The sequence below is a fragment of the Excalfactoria chinensis genome, chromosome 1, assembly GCF_039878825.1.
Source record: "Excalfactoria chinensis isolate bCotChi1 chromosome 1, bCotChi1.hap2, whole genome shotgun sequence".
NCBI classification, from domain to species: Eukaryota; Metazoa; Chordata; class Aves; order Galliformes; family Phasianidae; genus Excalfactoria; species Excalfactoria chinensis.
Genome location: NC_092825.1, coordinates 56471483 through 56489639, shown reverse-complemented (window position 1 = coordinate 56489639; position 18157 = coordinate 56471483). Strand labels below are relative to the sequence as shown.

At 49.1% G+C, this 18157-nt stretch overlaps 1 protein-coding gene across 2 annotated transcripts; it reads right to left on the bottom strand.

The window, feature by feature from the left end:
- Nucleotides 1-14566, bottom strand: SINHCAF (SIN3-HDAC complex associated factor). Of its 2 annotated transcripts, none has more exons than XM_072345504.1 (6): nt 14449-14566; nt 7648-7795; nt 5703-5802; nt 4761-4887; nt 3206-3356; nt 1-2336 (listed from the first exon to the last, which is right to left on the bottom strand). In XM_072345504.1, exons 2-6 carry the CDS (start codon nt 7773-7775, stop codon nt 2174-2176), a joined length of 669 nt encoding a protein of 222 aa, XP_072201605.1. In that variant the 5' UTR covers nt 7776-7795; nt 14449-14566; the 3' UTR covers nt 1-2173. The 2 variants fall into 2 exon arrangements, with proteins under 2 accessions (XP_072201605.1, XP_072201613.1); XM_072345512.1 differs by having other exon boundaries at nt 2046-2336; nt 7648-7798; nt 14449-14560.
- Between the last annotated feature and the right edge of the window lie 3591 nt (nt 14567-18157).

Below are 18157 nucleotides of genomic sequence, written 5' to 3'. Positions count from 1 at the left end.
CTAAATAACTCTAAATTTATTCATTACCCTAGTAAAAAAAAAAAAAAAAAGTTTGGATTACAAGTGTCTGAACAGTATAAAAAGTACAAAACGGGTTCCATAGATTTCTAATACATTAATACAAAGTGCATGACTACATACAGTTCATTCTGCATCACTACCAGGAATGGAACAGGTGGGAGGGAGTGGGGGGGGAGGGGGAGGGAAGCAGTTGGCAGTTGAAATCTAGCAATAAATAAATAAATACAGAAGAAGAGATGATCCGTATCAGAGCACAACCTACCATCAGTACTGCAGCCTCAGGTGTACAGAATTACTGATGCTTAAAAACATGAACCCCGATAAAGGCAGGTGTCTGCAAAAATAGCCAGTACTCTTGCTGAAGGCCCTTATCAGACATGACCAACTTAGGCAGTTCTACAAGTATCCACTCATTTGGTTGCAGATGAAAAGCAAGGCAGGTAGCTTCGTCTTCCCCTTCAGAATCTCAGGGAGCTTAGGAGAAGGAGAAAAGGCAACACAATAGAAGAGCAGTGAAAGCTGTAAGATGTAAGGCTGTGGTAAGTCAGAGCCTTCTTCTGATGTGCTCTCCTCAGAGGCTGGACTACCCAACAGAAGGGAGAAAGGAAAGAACTGCTTTGAGGATGGAGGCTCCTCTTAAATCCTGCGTATCCTTTCCTACCTATATTTCATTTGCTAACTATTCCCATTTGAGGAAGTGAGATTACATAGAAATCCAGTCCTAAGCCCTACCCACCAAAGTCTTATACAGATGACTCGCGCAACAAGGAAAGCTTGTAGCATCCATTGCAGAACATCCCAAAAAAGAGTAAAGAAAAGAAAAATCCCTTCCCTCCCCCCAAAAGCAAACGTAATTCCCAAGTTACACAAATTAAACCTTCATAAAGGAACATGAATCAATAGGGAACTAAAACTGCAGCGCACTCCTCCGGGAAGCTGCTATCACCCTAAAGGCAAAGTGGAGTTTGAAGGAACATTGCAGTGGTTTGCACACAAGTTCAGCTGGGAATCTGTGGAGGAAACAGCATCTTTCGATCACACGTATGCAAACAGAGCTGCCTCTATTCAGCACAGCACCAATCCTAATAGAAGTCCAGTATTTACAAAAGCCTTGATCTGCTGGAAAAAAGCTGCGGGCCTCCAAAACAAGCACTGTGAATCCAAACCACAGGTTGGAATCAGATTGCATCCCCAGACCTGAGCCTAACTTACTTAGCAAGTGGCTTGGTCCTCTGTCAAGCCTGAAACCAGCAAGAAGTCTTTTTTGTGGTCACATTTTAGCTGCACTGGGCCAAGAGATATAGCAGTTATCTGGTTTTGGCCATCGTCTACAACATAACTTGGGTATTGGGTTGTTTTCTTGGTCCTCCTCTAATCACCTGTCAGTTACTACACAAAGCCCAGCGGGTCTGCTGCTAGGTTAAGAACATCAAGTCTCCCATCCATTTCACTGTGTTCAGTTCTCAGGCAAGTCCTCCTCCCCCCTTTCCTAGCTCAGAAGGGAAGTGCTCCTACCCCTTCCCTAAGAGCATCCGTTGTTGGGAGGCTGTTTCAGATAACTATCACTTACAGTAGAGATGTCTGCAGTTAACAGTCTGCCACATATCTTGTCTGTCTTACAAAGTCAGTAGTATAGGGCGAGATCTCCACACCTTCAAAATATATATATCTATACAACTAGAGAGGTGACAACATTTATATGTATTAGTTCATCTCATACATGTCTAAAAATGAAATATTTTCTTAGGGATTTAAGGTAGGTTACCAACCAACTTAAGAAAAACAATAAAAACCCTTACAACCAGCACTTCTTTCAATACAGAAAGATGAACTACATACACTTTAATATACAAAAACCCATCCTCAAGTTCACTTGTGAAGGGAGTGGGAGGGAAAGATAAGAGGGACAACCTTGCAGCAGCATTCAGCTTCACTAAGTGTTCCATAGCATCTTAAATATTCTGTACAGTCTTTTCTGAAAGGATACAAACTACCTTCAGAGTTTGTGGGATCGTAGCAGTAAAACCCGAAACAAATCTAGGGAATAGTCTTTTGGCAGCATAGCAGGTGTCCAATGTGAACAGAGTCACTTTTCTAGTATTTTTCCAGAGAATAGAGGATCTGTGTAACTGTCTGCGGCTCTCCAAGGAAGTCACCACTCCTCTTGGGTAGAGATTGCTGGAGACTGTGGTCCTTCTTGTTCTGGCTTCTCAGTGGCAGACTTTTTATTGCTACAGCAAGGTTTGAAGAGGTGAGTGTCTATGAGGACTTCCCCGAAACGCCCTTTGTAAATAATTCCACAGCAGACCTTTTGCCTGAAAGAAATAGCAAGGAGAGATGCAGATAGGTTGTGACATCGATTCCTGGAGCCCCTGCATTGTCTGGCTACGATAGGAAGGATGAGGCTGCCCAGCGAGAGGAAGCAAATCAAAGTCTAAATCCAAATCATTTTGGGGAAGGAAAAGCAAAACACAAAAAGCCCACCGCTAACAAAAACCAATCAAACAAATAAAACCATACACAGAAAAACCCCCATGCCTACACAAAACAGGCTCTCATTTTGCTTCCCAGAGAAATTTCAGATACAGCTATCTAGGCTAAGCTAACCTTGACAACAACGCATTTAGAAACACCATCTGAGAGGAGGCAGCAAAGTCACAATGATTCTAGTACAGCAATTAGCTAAACAAGGGATCAGTGTGCCACAACACGCAATTAAACAAACCCATCAGCTCCAAGAAAATCTTGTGCCTTTCCTCTCTTTTTTTTCCCCCCCTCTTTTTAAATGACCACCATCCCAGGTCAATCAAATTCAATGCTATGCTTTGCTGCCAAGCTAAGAGTAACCCGTGTACATGGTAACACGCCGCATCTACTGAGCACTGTTTTAAGACAAGACAGTAACACTCAGAATATTGCTTGTTACTCCCAAAAATGCAAGAACATCTCTCCAGATAACATGTTCAGTGTTTAGGAACTGGAGGGAGATAGGGGAAAAAGTCTTGAACACACAGTGTTCTTTTCCCATACGACAGATGCTGTAAAATACGTAGTGACTTCAATGACACCTCTAACTCAAGTTAAGCAGCAGCAGCATCCTGCAAGCTCCTAAGGAAGCAGCCCTGATCACTGAATATGAAACCAACTGCTGTCTGTACAGAATACACCTTCTGTTTCATTTTACCTTTTCCAATACGTGAGATCTAGAAAGGAAAAAACTGGTGTTCTGCTGGACCCAGCACTCATCTCTGTGTCAGAGCCTTCGTCAGACTGGTTGCTGTAGCAGGGGGATTGAGCTGGGGAGGCACTTGAAGTGGTGCTGTGGGCATCAGAGTCTGCAGGGTGAGGGAGAAGAAAAACAATGCAAGAATTAAGACATGCAGCAACTCACCCTTTTCCTCACTTCAAAGGGTGGGAACTGGAAAGAAAGACTTTTGTAATTAACAAGGAAAGCCCAACAGTAACCCGTTTTTTCCACACTTGCCCCTGCCTACTTCAAAAGATCCTTGAAAGAACATCTGACATCGTTTGGGAGACTACAGCGAGTCCTGCGTGTGAAGGACTCCAGAGTTTCAGGGTCAGAGTCCCTAGCTCTCAAATGCAGCACGCTACTCTTTTAGACATGATCCTGGCTCCCCTCTGTAACCACTGAAACACTGTTGTAGTTGGTCAAGATCTTTGCTTCAGATACAGCCCTTCATTGCAAATCTCCTTTCTTACTCGTTAATTTAAAATCCTGCAAAGCTCTTCCGATTAGTGCAATGGATTAGGTAGCATAAAGCTCCAGCTGGGGCAAAACTGCAAGCGATCAACTTCAGGTATGAAGCTGCACATCTAAATAGAGATACTGCTAACCTCCTTTTTAACAGTCTCTATCACCTGTAGTAACACAATAAGAATTAACTGTTGCATGTCAGATGAGTAGATAAAAGCTCCTTGGGTCAAGGCCCCCACTGGTTCTTCTGAGAGCACTTCTTCCAAGTCAGGTAGAATGACAGAAAACAAAGAACATCAAGACAGCAACAGTTAAGCAAAAAGGTTTGCTTTAGAGAAAAAAAAAACTAGATTGCTGATATATATTTATATCAGCAGAGCGTTACTGACAGATGGCTCTGTGATCTGAATCCGTATCTATTTGAGAGTCTAAGTGGAAAGAAATCACCGAGATTGGCAGAAGGTATAAGGAAACTGTACAGAGGAACTTACAGAGTGTGTGTGTACATTGGGGGGAGGGCAGAACATAGACTAAATAAAAAACCTAGGCTGAAAACACACGTGGAAGAAAAAGACTGATAGTGGTATCGGCAGAGCAGCCTTTCTTGAGAAGAGAGAGCTGAAAACTATCACAGCATGTTAATGAGAATAGTGGGTAATCTCTTTCAACTTCAATGAGGGCTTTGCTCGGGCTTTGCCGAAGTTCTTCCAAGAGATGTGCCATTTAAGTGTGAGATACAAGCTGCAATTGCCTACTCCTTCCAGCCCCGCTTCTAACCACTCCTTGCCACTTCTCCACCTGACACAACCAACCCCCTTCAGACACTCATCCTGCACACAAAGTCCCCCCTTTCATTCCACCCCCTCCACAGACACAATAAGAACAAGAGTTTACATGAACAGAGAAAACCTAACTGTGTGAGAGCACAACTGAACCCAGGAGGTGACTCAGCGTGATCACTCAGCACTAAGTTATTTTAGGGGAAGCCACAGTTTACAATTAAAATCTGTTTGAATCTACTTACTATGCCGCTTGAATTCTTTTTGCAGCTTGCTGATTTGATTGCTCTTTATTCTGCTTCCAGAGAGAGTTTTCATTTTCTTTGGTTTCAGTGTTGTTTTCAGACTGGGTCCAGCCCTGGCATCTACCACCTACAGCACAGAAAATGCACACACACAGTGATCATGAATTATGCCCAGATATGCCTTTGTCAAGATGTCTGCACCAATGTAGCTGAAGGTGCTCAAAGAATCATTATGGTTGAAAAAGACCTTTAAGATCACGCAGTCTAACACCAGCCCATCCCCACCATGCCCACTGCCCACATCCCTCAGTGCCACATCCACACGGTCACTGAACACCTCCAGGTACAGTGACTGCACCACCTCCCTGGGCCGTCTGTGCCACTGCAGCACTGCTCTTTCTAAAGAAGAAACGTTTCCTAACATCCAAGCTGAACCTCCCCTGTTGCAACTTAAAGCCATTCCTTTTGCCCTAGGGCTGAAACCTGGGGGAAGATACCAACTCCACACCTCACTACAACTTGTCTTTAATCATCTGATTAAACCACATTGATTTGTGTGTGCTGCTCAGACTAAGTCACCTTGCTTGTTCAAACTATTAAGAAAATAAAAGTGACCAGTCTCGGACAGAGGCCAAATCTGTAATGCTCTGAGTGTCATTAGAGACTTCTGGACAAAGTTATGAATTGAGAAAACAAGGAATTACAAGGTAGGTTAGTCTGCGACTCCATCCATGGCTCGCACAATCACAGTTTGCACATAAGTCCAACAAAGACAAGAAATGTTCCAGGCAAGCTTTACAAACACTGGGGTTAGGGAGGGAAAGCACATGGGAAACAGTAACCCCTAAACTCTCTCCAGTGTCTCCCCTCTGATGTAGGATGGACTGAAGGAGGAGACAAGTTAACTTGGGGGCAGGGAAGAAATAAGATAAATCAACTAACGTGATTCCAGTTTTTTTTGGATCCCGCTGGCAATTTTTTCCATCTTTTCACCAAAAGGACACAGGCATTACAGATGTCTCCTGAGCGGGCCTCGTGGAGCCTGGTAGAAATGAAAAGCGAAGATCACCTTATAGCAATTAATAAAAACAATCACGCAGTAACAGTGTCAGAAGCACAAGGGGAAGGGTTCTCAAGTTCTGATTTTCAGGCACGACGATTAATCTGGGGTGCTCCATCAGTGCTACTCGACGACCAGGCCTCACTTCCAGAAAAACACTATTTCATGTAGAAATAGAAGGCACTGTAATTTGCCACCAAAAGGAGGCTAAAAAAACCCCTAGCCTCGTTACCTTCTGTTGTTTATATTTTGTTTGCCTTGTTTTCTTTTAAACCACAGCTTCAGTGATTGGATTGATCTGACCGGAGAGGGAGAGCGAATAATCCTATTCCTTCAGCATAAGAAGGGAACGAAACTCAGATCTGACCAAAGCTTTTTCAGCTCTCAGCTTTCTCACAGAGCTTCAAGGATGAGGAACAAACGCCATCCAACACATTGCTGCACACATGCAGGACACTTTCAGAATCCAGTCACTGGAATGACAGCAATACTTGCTTCCTTCAGAAACCATTTCTACAGCTAATCCACACTAGAGGAATTCACACCAAAGGGGGATGCACAGTCAGGTTTTCCAGCTGTTTAAATGGAAGGACTTTGAAGCATGTATAGATGAATGGGGCAGGCTCAGATAAGCCCTTATTTGTTTAGAGTTAAGACTGCATTTTTCACCTTGGCAAACATATTTCAGATAGCGCAAGACCAAAAGCCCCAGTATTCTGCAAGCTTCTTTACTGCTGTTTATATAAAAAGCAATGGGCCTTCACAGACTTTCCACTGCCAAGGACAGCAGTCAAGAATTACGAGGGCAAAAACTGTCAGCATCAGATTTATGAACAAAAATCCACAGTCAATACAAAGCACTATAAAACCAGACATGAAACGTGTGCTTCTAGAAAGGGGGGCAGGGGAGAAAAAGGAAAGAGATGAGGTAAAGATTCACAAAGACTGCAAAGATTTGCACACACGAAGTTAAATGCTTGAGACAAACACCGCGTGTGTTTTATCAGCTCTTAACAGTGGATGCAAGTTCAACTTTGGCCTAAGATCTCGATGAGAGTCAATCCAGTGAGACTGGAAGGACAAAAGCTGAAGATAACAACGATGTATTTCTCCTGGGAAAATAATTTCGAGGAAAGCTACAAGAGCAGAAGCTGTTTATTTTAGTGAGGTAATCACAAGAATTTGCCTCTGACAACTCACTGAGGCATATTTAGACAAAACTCTCCTAGCTCCAAAAAGTTAGAAGGCCACAGCAGCTGGTACAAGAAAGCACTGCTATTCAGTTTTTGTTACCGATGCTTCCAAGCAACATTAGGCACAGCTTTGATTAATTGGAAAGCTGATGAATTCATTTCTTGCTCTTCATCAGAATGGTCTCCAATGTGAACTTTTAATAACGTATCAATAAGCCTTGTCAGAACAACAGCACCAATAGCCAAAACAAGGTACAAGCTTTATCTAATGTCCTCCAAGCTCCAGGATAACCAAAAGCCTCCACAGATGCGTGCTGCCTTTCACCTCGTGCAGGGACTTACAACTCTAAGGATCATGACTAAGTCACTGCACGAGGGTGAGAAGGAACCAGACAGAGCCTTCAATGCTGTCATCTACTGCAGCTCACACGAACAGCCACAACAGGCTGATAACCCAGCAACACCACACACAGCAGCAGAGGAACCATCCCCACAATGGGACAGTCCCAAGGAGGCTGGGGCTTTCCCCCCCCCCCCACGTACCCAAGCCAACCTTGTCTGACAGCACATCAGGTGTGCAGCTTGGAGATCAACACCCTGAGCGATGCAGAATTGACTGAAGGAAGAGACTTACCCAAAACAGTTCTGGAAATCCTTTTCGTAGCGTTTACTGTCAGTGAAACGAGAGCTGGATGACTTAGCTCTGCAAATACAGCAGCCCTCTATACTCCGGTACATCTTCGGTTTGTGAAAGCCAAACATCTTTTCCTCCCAGCTGTACCCTGCTGAAACAAACAGGAACTGGTGTTACTTATCACTTTTTAGATACTGAAAGAAAAACCTGTGTGATTCACTGGGTAAACCAACACCGGGCTGTAATTCAGGACAGATAAGAGTACCGGCCTAATCTATCTTGTATTGCTTCCAAAGAGCAGATGCACCTAATCCACACTTTATTATCTTACAGAAGAGTGAACGACAGCTGGAATATCAAGCGATACCCACTGCAACAAGTATGCCGACTGCACAGTTCTCCAAGCACACACCTACAGACAGCAGCAGCATAACCCAGAGGTGCAGATGCAGCACAGGAAAGCCGTACGCATTCCAGCAGCCAAGCAGGCTGCAGGACAAGCAGTGCCAACCCACCCCAGCCCCGGGTCACAGCAACCAGGCTGTCGTCATCAGCCACCCTCACTGCAAACCCGCTGTGCTGAAGGAGAGTAGGAGTCACTTCAAAGGAGCAGCAGCCATGCCTCCAGGCTGTGGGGCAGACATACCTGAAAAGCTGCTCTAAAGAGCAGCAGGGCGGAGCCCCCCAGCCCTCAGTGGAAGCTCTTCCTGACAGCCAGGCCCAGGCAAGCAGCCTCCACAGCAGCAAAAGATTTTACCTACACACACTTCCACGTAGGGCACCTCACTGCCCAGGCTCGGAAAGGTCTCCCCACTCACAGCCCACAGTGCTCCCCCGTGTACCATGACTTCTGGCCCAGCCCAGGCTCCAAGAGCTGTGTCTGAACAGACTGAGGTGCACCCAGTCAACCCTGTGCTGTAGCAAGGCCCCCACCCCAACACTTGTCATCCATCACATGCAAACTGCTCAGAGGAGACAGCCCACCAGTGACAGGAATCTCCCCTGCAACAGGCTTCCACTATTGAGAACTTCTGCTTTTAAGAACTGAAAGGAGACAGAGCCATGCAAATAACACCATTTTCTCCCTTCCTCTAATGAAACGGTCATGTCTCGTAGAAGCTAACAAAAGAAACAAACAACTTCTCCCCACCACATCTATTGAGAGGTCCGGTGGCTCAAGGAGGGCTTTCTGGAGAGCATCACCACCACATGTGGAAGAACCTGGTCAGTGGGAATTCCCAGCCACCTCACAGGCCCAGGGACTGCCAGGCCCCAGTAAACCCAGCTTAGTCAGTGGGGGATGCAGGTGGCACATGATCTGTCTCCAAATCTTCACCCACAGCAGAGCAAGGGGAAGACTTGCAAGCTTCCATGAAACGACTACACCTAGCATCACACTTGTCTTACTGACAGGCAGGTGCTGCACGTAGAAATAAATACCCTGTGCGTTTTTGCAGGATCACCAGCAGGTCAGTGAATCAAGCACACAGGACTAACTCCAGCAACACCTGCACTCCACAGGGGAAGATGAGGACACATGGGCAAATGCCCAAGACTCCCAGGCAAAGGATAGTAGAAATTTGAAGAAGAAAACCCCACACTTGTGCCCAAGCCCCTCACAGAGGGAAGGCAAGGGACATGCACAGAGTGCATAATGAGAAAGACAGAGGGGATATTCTCCCTTTCAACCAAGGTGAACACATGGCAGTTTGGCACACATCTGAAGCACCGTATTCCTTTGTGCATGTCTGCAGCAGAAGCTCAGAAGCTCACCTGAAACCAGGTTCTCCCAAGGATGACTACTGCACACAGCCAGCAGCACCACCCCAAATGAGACTCTGCTCACTCTATTAGCACAGCACTAGCCAGGAGATCTAGTTAGTATCCCTGGACCGTCAAGACAAATAAACAAAGGAGCGTCTAGGCAGACACTTAAGAGTATGTATTTTGTTTCTTGGCATGCAGCACGGCCCTTCACACAGATGCCTCTCAAGGATACCGTGTTTAACAAGCCACTCGAGATCCAACAGCACAGCACCTTCACTGGGGAATTCCTAGCTACTGCACAGCGACTTCAGATGATGTGACTGCCTTAATCTGAGATCTAGTGTTTTTCTTCAGAAAGACAAAAGATAACTGCAGGTTCACCAGAGCTACAAAACCCAACTCACAGAACTGATCACAGCTACTTGATTCATTTTCTAACCCACTTTCTTCCAGAAATCCAGACACTGATGAGACGATCTCTGCCACCAGCTGGTATTTATATATCACAGTAGAATAAGACGCACGTTGTACAATTGATGTTCTGGCAAAAGCTGGCATCAGACATATATATATTCTGAAAATATTTTGTTTTGCATCATTGCTGCCATCCTCACAGGAGCAGCCTTTCAATACAGTCTTTCAATAGGAGGGAAACTAGTGCCATCTGTTTCCCACTTGATGAATGGTCAGGAACAGTATAACCATATATCATGCCTGAATGGGGAAAAGCTAGTAGCAAAACCACAAGTAGAACACATTTCTCTGACGAGTACAGTTGTAAATGGAAGGTGTCAGCCCAGCTCCCCATTTAATCCTAACCAGTGACCATTTGAACATTATGCACTAAATATTCTGTCAGCTGCAGAGCCCAACAGCTAATGCAGCCTGCATTTAAGTTCACAAGTACTTACCAACACTGCTAAACTTTGAAGTACTCCATCCCAACTTTCATTCTAAGCCATAATTATCTGCCTAGTGCTGGAGTTGGCATTACCTCTGCATAGACTTAGGTGTAGTTAGGACACGTGACCGGGCCCTTTAGAAGGTTTAACTGAAAGCTTTACAGCATAGATAGATCTTGAATTAGAACCAGAGAGTTGCATTTTCCAGTTGGCGCAACACAAGCTAGCTTTCCTACTACTGTAATACCTGAATCTCAGCTGTGGAGGCTTAACCGTGTGAAACTTGGGACAGATGAAACAGAAAACCTAGTGGGGCACATTGACCAGTCTGCAGAACTGGAGATGTACCTGCCCTACGGAGGGAACGCTACTCCCTCAGGTCAGAGAGAAAGCAGTCCTCACCCCCAGTCCTCCTGCAAACAGAGAAGCCGTTGTCCCCCCAAGTCCTGAGTTAGCAACTCAAGTGGAAGGAATGAGTTCTCTGTACCTCTGCCCTGACGTTTTAGGAGAAGCAGAAAGCTCAAAGTCAAGCAGAGAGCAGCAGAGTAGGCGGGGAAGAAAAAACACACCCTGCCTATTACGTATGGGAAAGGCTGGTACAAAGCAGCATGCATCAGATGCGTGTGAGAACTCTTTCATGCTTTTGTTGCCTGTCAGGACTAGAAATTGGGACTCAGTTTTCTTTGCAAAGTTTAACGCGATGATCTCAATTAAAAGGTATTGCTCCAGATGCTCATTAAGATTTCAAGTCAAGGAAGAACTTCTGAACTTTTCAGATTAAGAAAAGCTGAGCCGCTTTCATTTGCCTTCCCAGATTCCTCCGCATTCTTCTTGATCACCCAAGAAGAATGAGAAATCTGTAATAACAGAGAGGAAGGAATTCCTAGAAGGCAGGCATGTCTCCCTTTGTAACACAATTATCAGGCCACTCCGAAGGAACACACTCACCTGCTTCTCATGCAGCTGAAAGAAAACACTCCCCCACATTACAGGAGAGCCAAGGGATGCCAGTCTGACTACTCCACACCTCTCCTGCCTCCTTGCTCTGGCATGGATCACTCATTCTCTATGCAACCCAAAGCTCACAGCACCTTGATATACAGAAAGGCTACACATATGCTGGCTTCTATGTCAGCGAGTGCATACATTCAGGCACATGTACACGTGCAAGTAACACTCCCAGAGCTGCCCAGGGTGCCAGAAATCAAGGGCCATCCCTAGTTAATAACTCCTAGGCCTGTCTCCCTACTGAAACAAACAGATATATCTCCGCTGGAAATCAGCTGTAGGACCGAAGAGCAGACCTGTACCAGAGACTCAGTGTAAACATACCTCCCTGTTTACATGGTTTAAAAAGAAACTTAGGAATAGAAGTTAAAATCAGACTACAGAAAAACCACACTTACAGAAATCTGTTCTTCTCTCTGCCCAAATCTCTACTGGAAGGAAAGCAGCGTTTGGCCACTGCTACAACCCAGGCACACTAGAATGAAGCGGCATCCTGCAGAATTCTAACTGGATAAGCTCAGCTACATCAGTGAGCCAACTCTTACACCAGTCCTGTCTGCAACTACTGTAGCGCAGCAGTGAGATCTCAGCAGAACAGATGCAACTGGCAGAGACTCCCAGACCACACTGAAATTAAACCAGACATTGCTTTGCCTTGTCTAAGACTCCCACAGCACTCGAGCTAGGTCACAGCCACCCGGAGTGAAACTGTCAGCAGCCGAGCTGTAGAGGAGCCTGCTGACCTTCTATGGGAAATGCAAACCCAATCCATTTACACAAAGGAAAAAAAAGAGGGAAAGGCCGAGGTATTTGGGCGTTCCTGCACAGTGCTCTGAGGTTACTGCTCCAGAAGGGATAGGCCAAAGCATGAAAACAGTCATCAGACACATTTGCATAAGGAAAAAAAGAAATCCCAAACCTGTCCCACCTGCAGACATTCCACTTCCAAAGAGGACTTTCCCCCAACCCCGAAACTCCTATTGCAAAACTAAAACCACACTCAGCCTAAGCAGGAGCCCCGCGAGGAAAACCTGGGCTGCTCCATGAGTTCTGTCTGTGATGCTTATCCGGGTGCACTGCAGCTGTTAGGCGCTGCCAGCAACCACCTGCTGCTGGAAGAGCATCACGGCCACTCGGATCACAAGACACAAAACAGGTTTGATTATCACTCTCTTGAGGGGTAAGAATGTCTGATGAGGGCTGCAAGAGTAATAGTAGAGGGACAGGTGAAGCACCTTTACTAAGACACTGTGTGTCTTTAAGCGGTACCAGCAGTCATTTCACGCGGACTTTGGACACATCCTACAGACATTCACAAGCTCATGAAATGGAGCCCCACCCCGACGTTCTGCTTTGCTGAGCCGCTGCTCCCAGCCTGGGCCGACCGGCTGCTTCCTTCTGCCGGACAGCCCCAGCACACAGCGGGCTTAGAAACGGAGCTGCATGCATCGCTCACCCCAAAGATGTAAGAGAAGCGTTAAGAATCACTGCAAAGTGCTTTAGTGACACAGTTGTTTTACGTTAGCAAGGCAAACCACCGCAGCTCTAATGCTGCTTATTGTGATCTGGGTGAACGCTCCTACACTCTTAAACATCCTTCTCTCCTAAGCAAAGGGCAGCGCTTTCTTCTGACAGAGCTGCACACACACACACCGGCTTCCAGAGCTTCTCCGGGCGGGGAGAGGAGCAGGGAGGAACTTTTCCCACGGGCCGAGGAGCTCCCCGCCCGCTTCCTGCAGGAGCACAGCGCCGCAAGCCCAGAGGTGTGTCTGAATACCCCACGGCCGCAGCGAGCCGCAGAGCCCGGAACGCTCGGCCGCCCCCAAGGACTCTCCGGCACAAAGCCGTGCTGCGCAGCGCCCGCTCCGGGACTCGTGTCAGCTCTCTCGTTTGGGAATCGCGGACCACACAACGAGCTGGCGCCGCGGCGAAGGGGCTTTCCGCAGCACGTGCGGGGCTGACAGCCCCACCTCGGCCGGCGAGCACGTGGTGGCCGTGCCCGAGAGCGCGGCTCAGCCTCAGCGGCGGCCGGCAGCTCCGCCGGCCCGACCCGCGCGTGCTGCGGGCGCTCGGCGCGGCACCGCCGGGATTTTGGGGGATCGTAGAAGCGAACGCGCAACGCGGGCCCCGGGAGCCGCGGCGAGCCCTTTAAATCCCGCGGCCCCGCTCACTCGCGCGAAAGGAAACGGCAACTTGGTGCTCCGCGTGAGGAGAGCGGAGCCGGGTTGGAAAACGGACGGGATGAAGGAGCCGACGGCGCCGAAGCCCGCCCGCGGCAGGGGGCTCGGAGCCGCTTTCCGCCCCGCACCGCGTGGCACCGCGCGGGGCAGCGCCGCGCTCCGGCCGCGAACAAAGGCCCCCCCCGGGCGGGCTGCCGACCGACCTACTTTCCGCCGCCCGGGGCCAGGTGGGGCGGCCCCCGACACGCGGCCGCTCGCGGTGCCCGCGCACGGGGCGCACGCGGCGCGGAGCGGCGGGGGACGGCCACCCCCCGGCCGGGCCGCTCGCGGCGCCCCCCTCCCCGCCCCCGGGCGGTGCGCGCGGGTTCCTCATGGCTCGGCCCTGACGTAATTCAAACATGGCAACAGTTGCACTTCAAAGCGCGGCGCGGAGCTCCGGGGTCGGCGGGCACAGCGAGCGGGGAGGCTCGGGGGGGGTCGGGGGGACGGCGGCACCGCACGGAGCGGCCGAAGTTTCGCCTCTGCCCGAAAGTCCCTCCCGAACCCCGCGGGCCGCTCCACGCGCTCCGAGCCCCGGCCCGCGGGCGGCCCCGGCGCGGGCGGCACACGGCGGCCCTTTGTTTTCCCCCTCGGCCGGGCCGAGCTGCGTGCCGCCGGGATTCCGCCCTCGCCCCGGCAGCGCGTGTCAGGGCCCCCGAGCCACAGGTGTGAGCGGCCGCACCTGCGCCGGGCACCGACGGGCAGCTCCGAGCTCCGCTCGCTGAGCGCAAATCACCGCCTGCCGGGGAGAAGGTTTAGAAAAAAAGAGAGTGGAAAAAAAACAACATAAAAAGAAAAGAGAGAGAGAAAAAAACACTCCCAGAAACTCCCAACATTAAAGTCTCCCGCCGCCTCCCGGCCGCACTTTTCTCCCCGCCGTCCCGAAGCGGTGCCGACCGACTCACCGCGCTCCCGCAGACCGGCCCCGCTCCTCGCCGCCCCGTGCCGCGCTGTGCCCCGTGCGGCGCTCCCGCCGGCGCGCCGCCCTCCCCTCGCGCTCAGCCTCCAGCCCGTACGGCCGCTCTGGCGGCCCCCCCTCCCGCGCTCCGCTCGGCCCCGCCCCTCCTCTCGGCGCCCGCCGCTCTGCGCACGCGCCGTTCCCACGGCTCCATTCTCAACAATCGAGCCCTCTCGTTCGCGCGCCCCATTGTCCTTTTAAGGGAGAAAGGCGCGCGGGAAGCCCGGCACGGGGGAGGCGTCTCCCGCGGTGACGGCGGCGCTGACTTCACGCACGCACGCACGCGGCCCGCTCCCCCGGCCCCGCCCCCCCGACCCGCGGTGGGCGTGGCCCGGCACCTGCCTCCCCGCGGCGGGGGCGGGGCTTCCGCGGCTCTTCCCTCCCGGAGCGCGGCGCGGGAGCCGCGGGGTGCCGCCTCCGTCGCCTTTTGCTCGCGGATGCGGGGATCGGTGGGGTTTTGTTGTGTAAATGACCGCCGTTTGCCTCCGCCTTGGAGACGCGGTTAATCCCGATCGCTTCCAACCTGTGGAACGGTATCTGTTGGCACTGGATCTGTTGGCAATTGTTTTCCCAATTGCTGAGCTTAACTACTTTCTGTAGAGAAACCCGCCGGCTCTCTCGGCGACTTTTCTTTCTGTGCCTTCATTTCTGGCACATCTCCCGTTTCCTGGAAGTTCAAAGAGTTATAACAGCTTTTGGGTCGGAAGGGACCATTAAAGGCCGTCTGGTCCAACCCCCTGCAGTGAACAGGGACACCCACAGGTAGATCAGGTTGCTCAGCATCCAGCCTGACCCTGAGTGTCTCCAGGGATGGGGCATCCACCACCTCTCTGGGCAACCAGCTCCAGTGCCTCACCACCCTTAGTGTAAAAAAGCCTTCTTCCTTATATCCACACTGAACCTCCCCTGTTTCAGCTTGAAGCATTTGCTGATGGCGGGTGACCTGGAATACGAGCTGCAGACCAGACGATTTGCTCGCAGCCGGCAGAGCTCTTCAAAACATTTCCCTTTATGAATGCACGTGGTCTCTGGACAACTAACGGGGCTGCTGTCTTCCAGTTACACTCGTATCTTTCCTTGATGAGATCTTCATTATTTCACCCTGGAAGCTAAAATACATCAATAATGTCATTGCAAAGCTAACCGCAAGGGGTTTTTAAATACAAAGCATACATATATTATGAATGCTGAGACACAAGCGCTACCATAGGAAAAGTAGGGCATTTGTCGGCTCCGACATCTGATCCTATTGTGTTCTCCAATATTAATGAATAAACAAACACAAATAGGCTTCTTGTTGTGAGGTGAAGAGCAGCTGTCAAAACCAAACCCGGGCAGCTGTTCCCACTTCAGGATTTCACTTATTACAACTTAAGTCGGTTGAAATGTTGCTTTATTGGCTAAAGGCCTGGCCAGGGGGGCTGGAAAGATTAGCAGGAGTTCCTTCAGGAAAATCCAAGTGCTGACTGACATGCAATTTGAAGTAAGGTTTTGCCATGGAGTAACATCCAAGCAGAAGCCATCGCACCATGTGCGCCTGTTGACTGCACAAGCAACAGCATATGCAGTCTTGGAAGGCATAAATGCTCACAGGACTGGGGTTTTAAAGCAAATATATCAATAACACAGCAGAAGTATCTATGTTATGATTTAGGCCAAACAGCAGGTGGCTACAAATGAGCAGTGACAGCAAAGTTTGGTGATACTGAGGATAGGTTTGAGGTTCTGCTGTGCCGCCAGGGTGAAGTGCTCAGTACAGCACTGAAGTTGTGAGAATCACTGACAGCAGGCCCAGAAACTGCCTCTCGCCTAGGAACCAAGCAGAGCATTTGCACCTCGGCCTACCTGATAAAGTCATCAGGGCTTAGCAGAGAATAATAACCTTTCTGAGGAGCTTTGAATTGCTGGGTCAAATTCCTTTGGAGGAACATAATTCTCTCAATTTCTTTACTCAAATTCTATAACCACACAAAAAAAGCCAAAATATTTTATATTGCTGTTTAAAAACCTTTAGCGCGGCTTCAAAGACGCTTCTCATTTCTTTGCAGTGCTGTTGCTTTCATCCCTATTAAAGCCAATAAGGCTATTCGATGAGGATTTGTATTAAGGCGATTTGAAGACACCATTAAGAAGATCAGCCCTCTGTCTGCCAGGCTGTTTCCTGTCAAAAAAAGCCATCTCTTCTTACGCTGCCTTTTGAGGCACTTGAAAAACTGGAGGCTAAATGTGAAACCCAACAATGTGTTCCACTCGCCAAAGCAAGGCAGAAGATAGAGATACAGACCTCACTAAGCTCAGTACAGGTGATTCGTCTCATGAGGGGCTGGCATCACACTGACCTTACTGCCGAGCTGCCAGAGACCTGCAGAGTACTTACAGACACCTAGCAAGGAAGAAGGGCTGTGGGCAGCTATGGGCTAACCAAGGGAAGGAGGTGGGTGGGAGGAGAAGGTCCATGAGGGAGACTGTAGAACCTGGAGCCCCGATGATGAGGTTTGCAAAAGCAGCCAAGAACCAAGTGGAAATCTACCGCTGAGATCTTGAGGGAGGAGCTGGAGGCAAATGTTTTCGCAAGGGTGGGAGGGAATGGAGTTAGCTAACAAAGCCACCACATTACACAGATAACTTCAGATAGCTTAATTGGATTGAATCAGCTAATTGGACTGCAACAAATCAACCAAATTTGACATTTAACATACTCAAAAATCCATGACAGGGCAGGCAGGGGAATAGGGTAGGCAGGGGGAAAACAGCATTGAAGGTGGGGAAGGTGGGAAGGCTGAAGGAGCCACTCGGGTCGTGAGGACAGATCCATTCTGTTCAGAAAATGAAAAGATAAGAAAAGGTGAAAGACTTTCCAAGAGAAAGTGTTCACTCACAAAGCTGTGTAGCTAAGGGGTGGACAGAAGCAGGATGGGCAAGCGTCAGGTAAGTTTGGTGTCAATCACAAAATCCTCCAAAGCAAGCTGAGTGTCAGAACGGTTGTTCATGGTTCAGGGACTGGCCGTACAGAGGGGTGAAGGACTGCAATAAACAAACCAGGACACACGTGCACCCACAGTGACTTCCCACAGGGCTGACTCCCTCTTCATATTGCAAATTATGGCATGTGAAGAATACAAGGACCCAGTTGTTGCCTCCAGGGCACATCAGAGCTTGTGTGAAGCATGGGGAGTGTGCTGCATAAGCATGTGGTGATCTGACAGACATCTAAGGGCCAGTAGGAAAATTTCTCTGACTTCACTGGCCCTTTGGTGCAGAGAGCACCAAGAAGGTAGGGTAGCATCAGCACAAGTGTAGGCACATGAGGGGAAGGATATATTAGGATATTGGTCCTGTAAGTCCAGAGGAGGTGTTTTGCAGCTTGTCCCCAGGCTATGTACAAAGCCTACCAGTTGAGCTTTTCTCTTTCTTGCTTGGACTGGTGTGATGAGACTTACCTGGGAAGGTTTAAGGCTGATGAGGTGCCATGGGAGAGGGACATAATCCCTCTGAGACTGAGCTTCCCAGACCAGTTTGGGGTCCCAGCCAAGCAACGTTGCCCTGATATTTGTGAGATGTAGGGGTCACCCAGATCCACAGGGAATCCTTCAGGCATGGGCACTTTGCAGAAAATACCTGAGCAAAGTGATTGCTATCTACAGAACTGTGAGCTG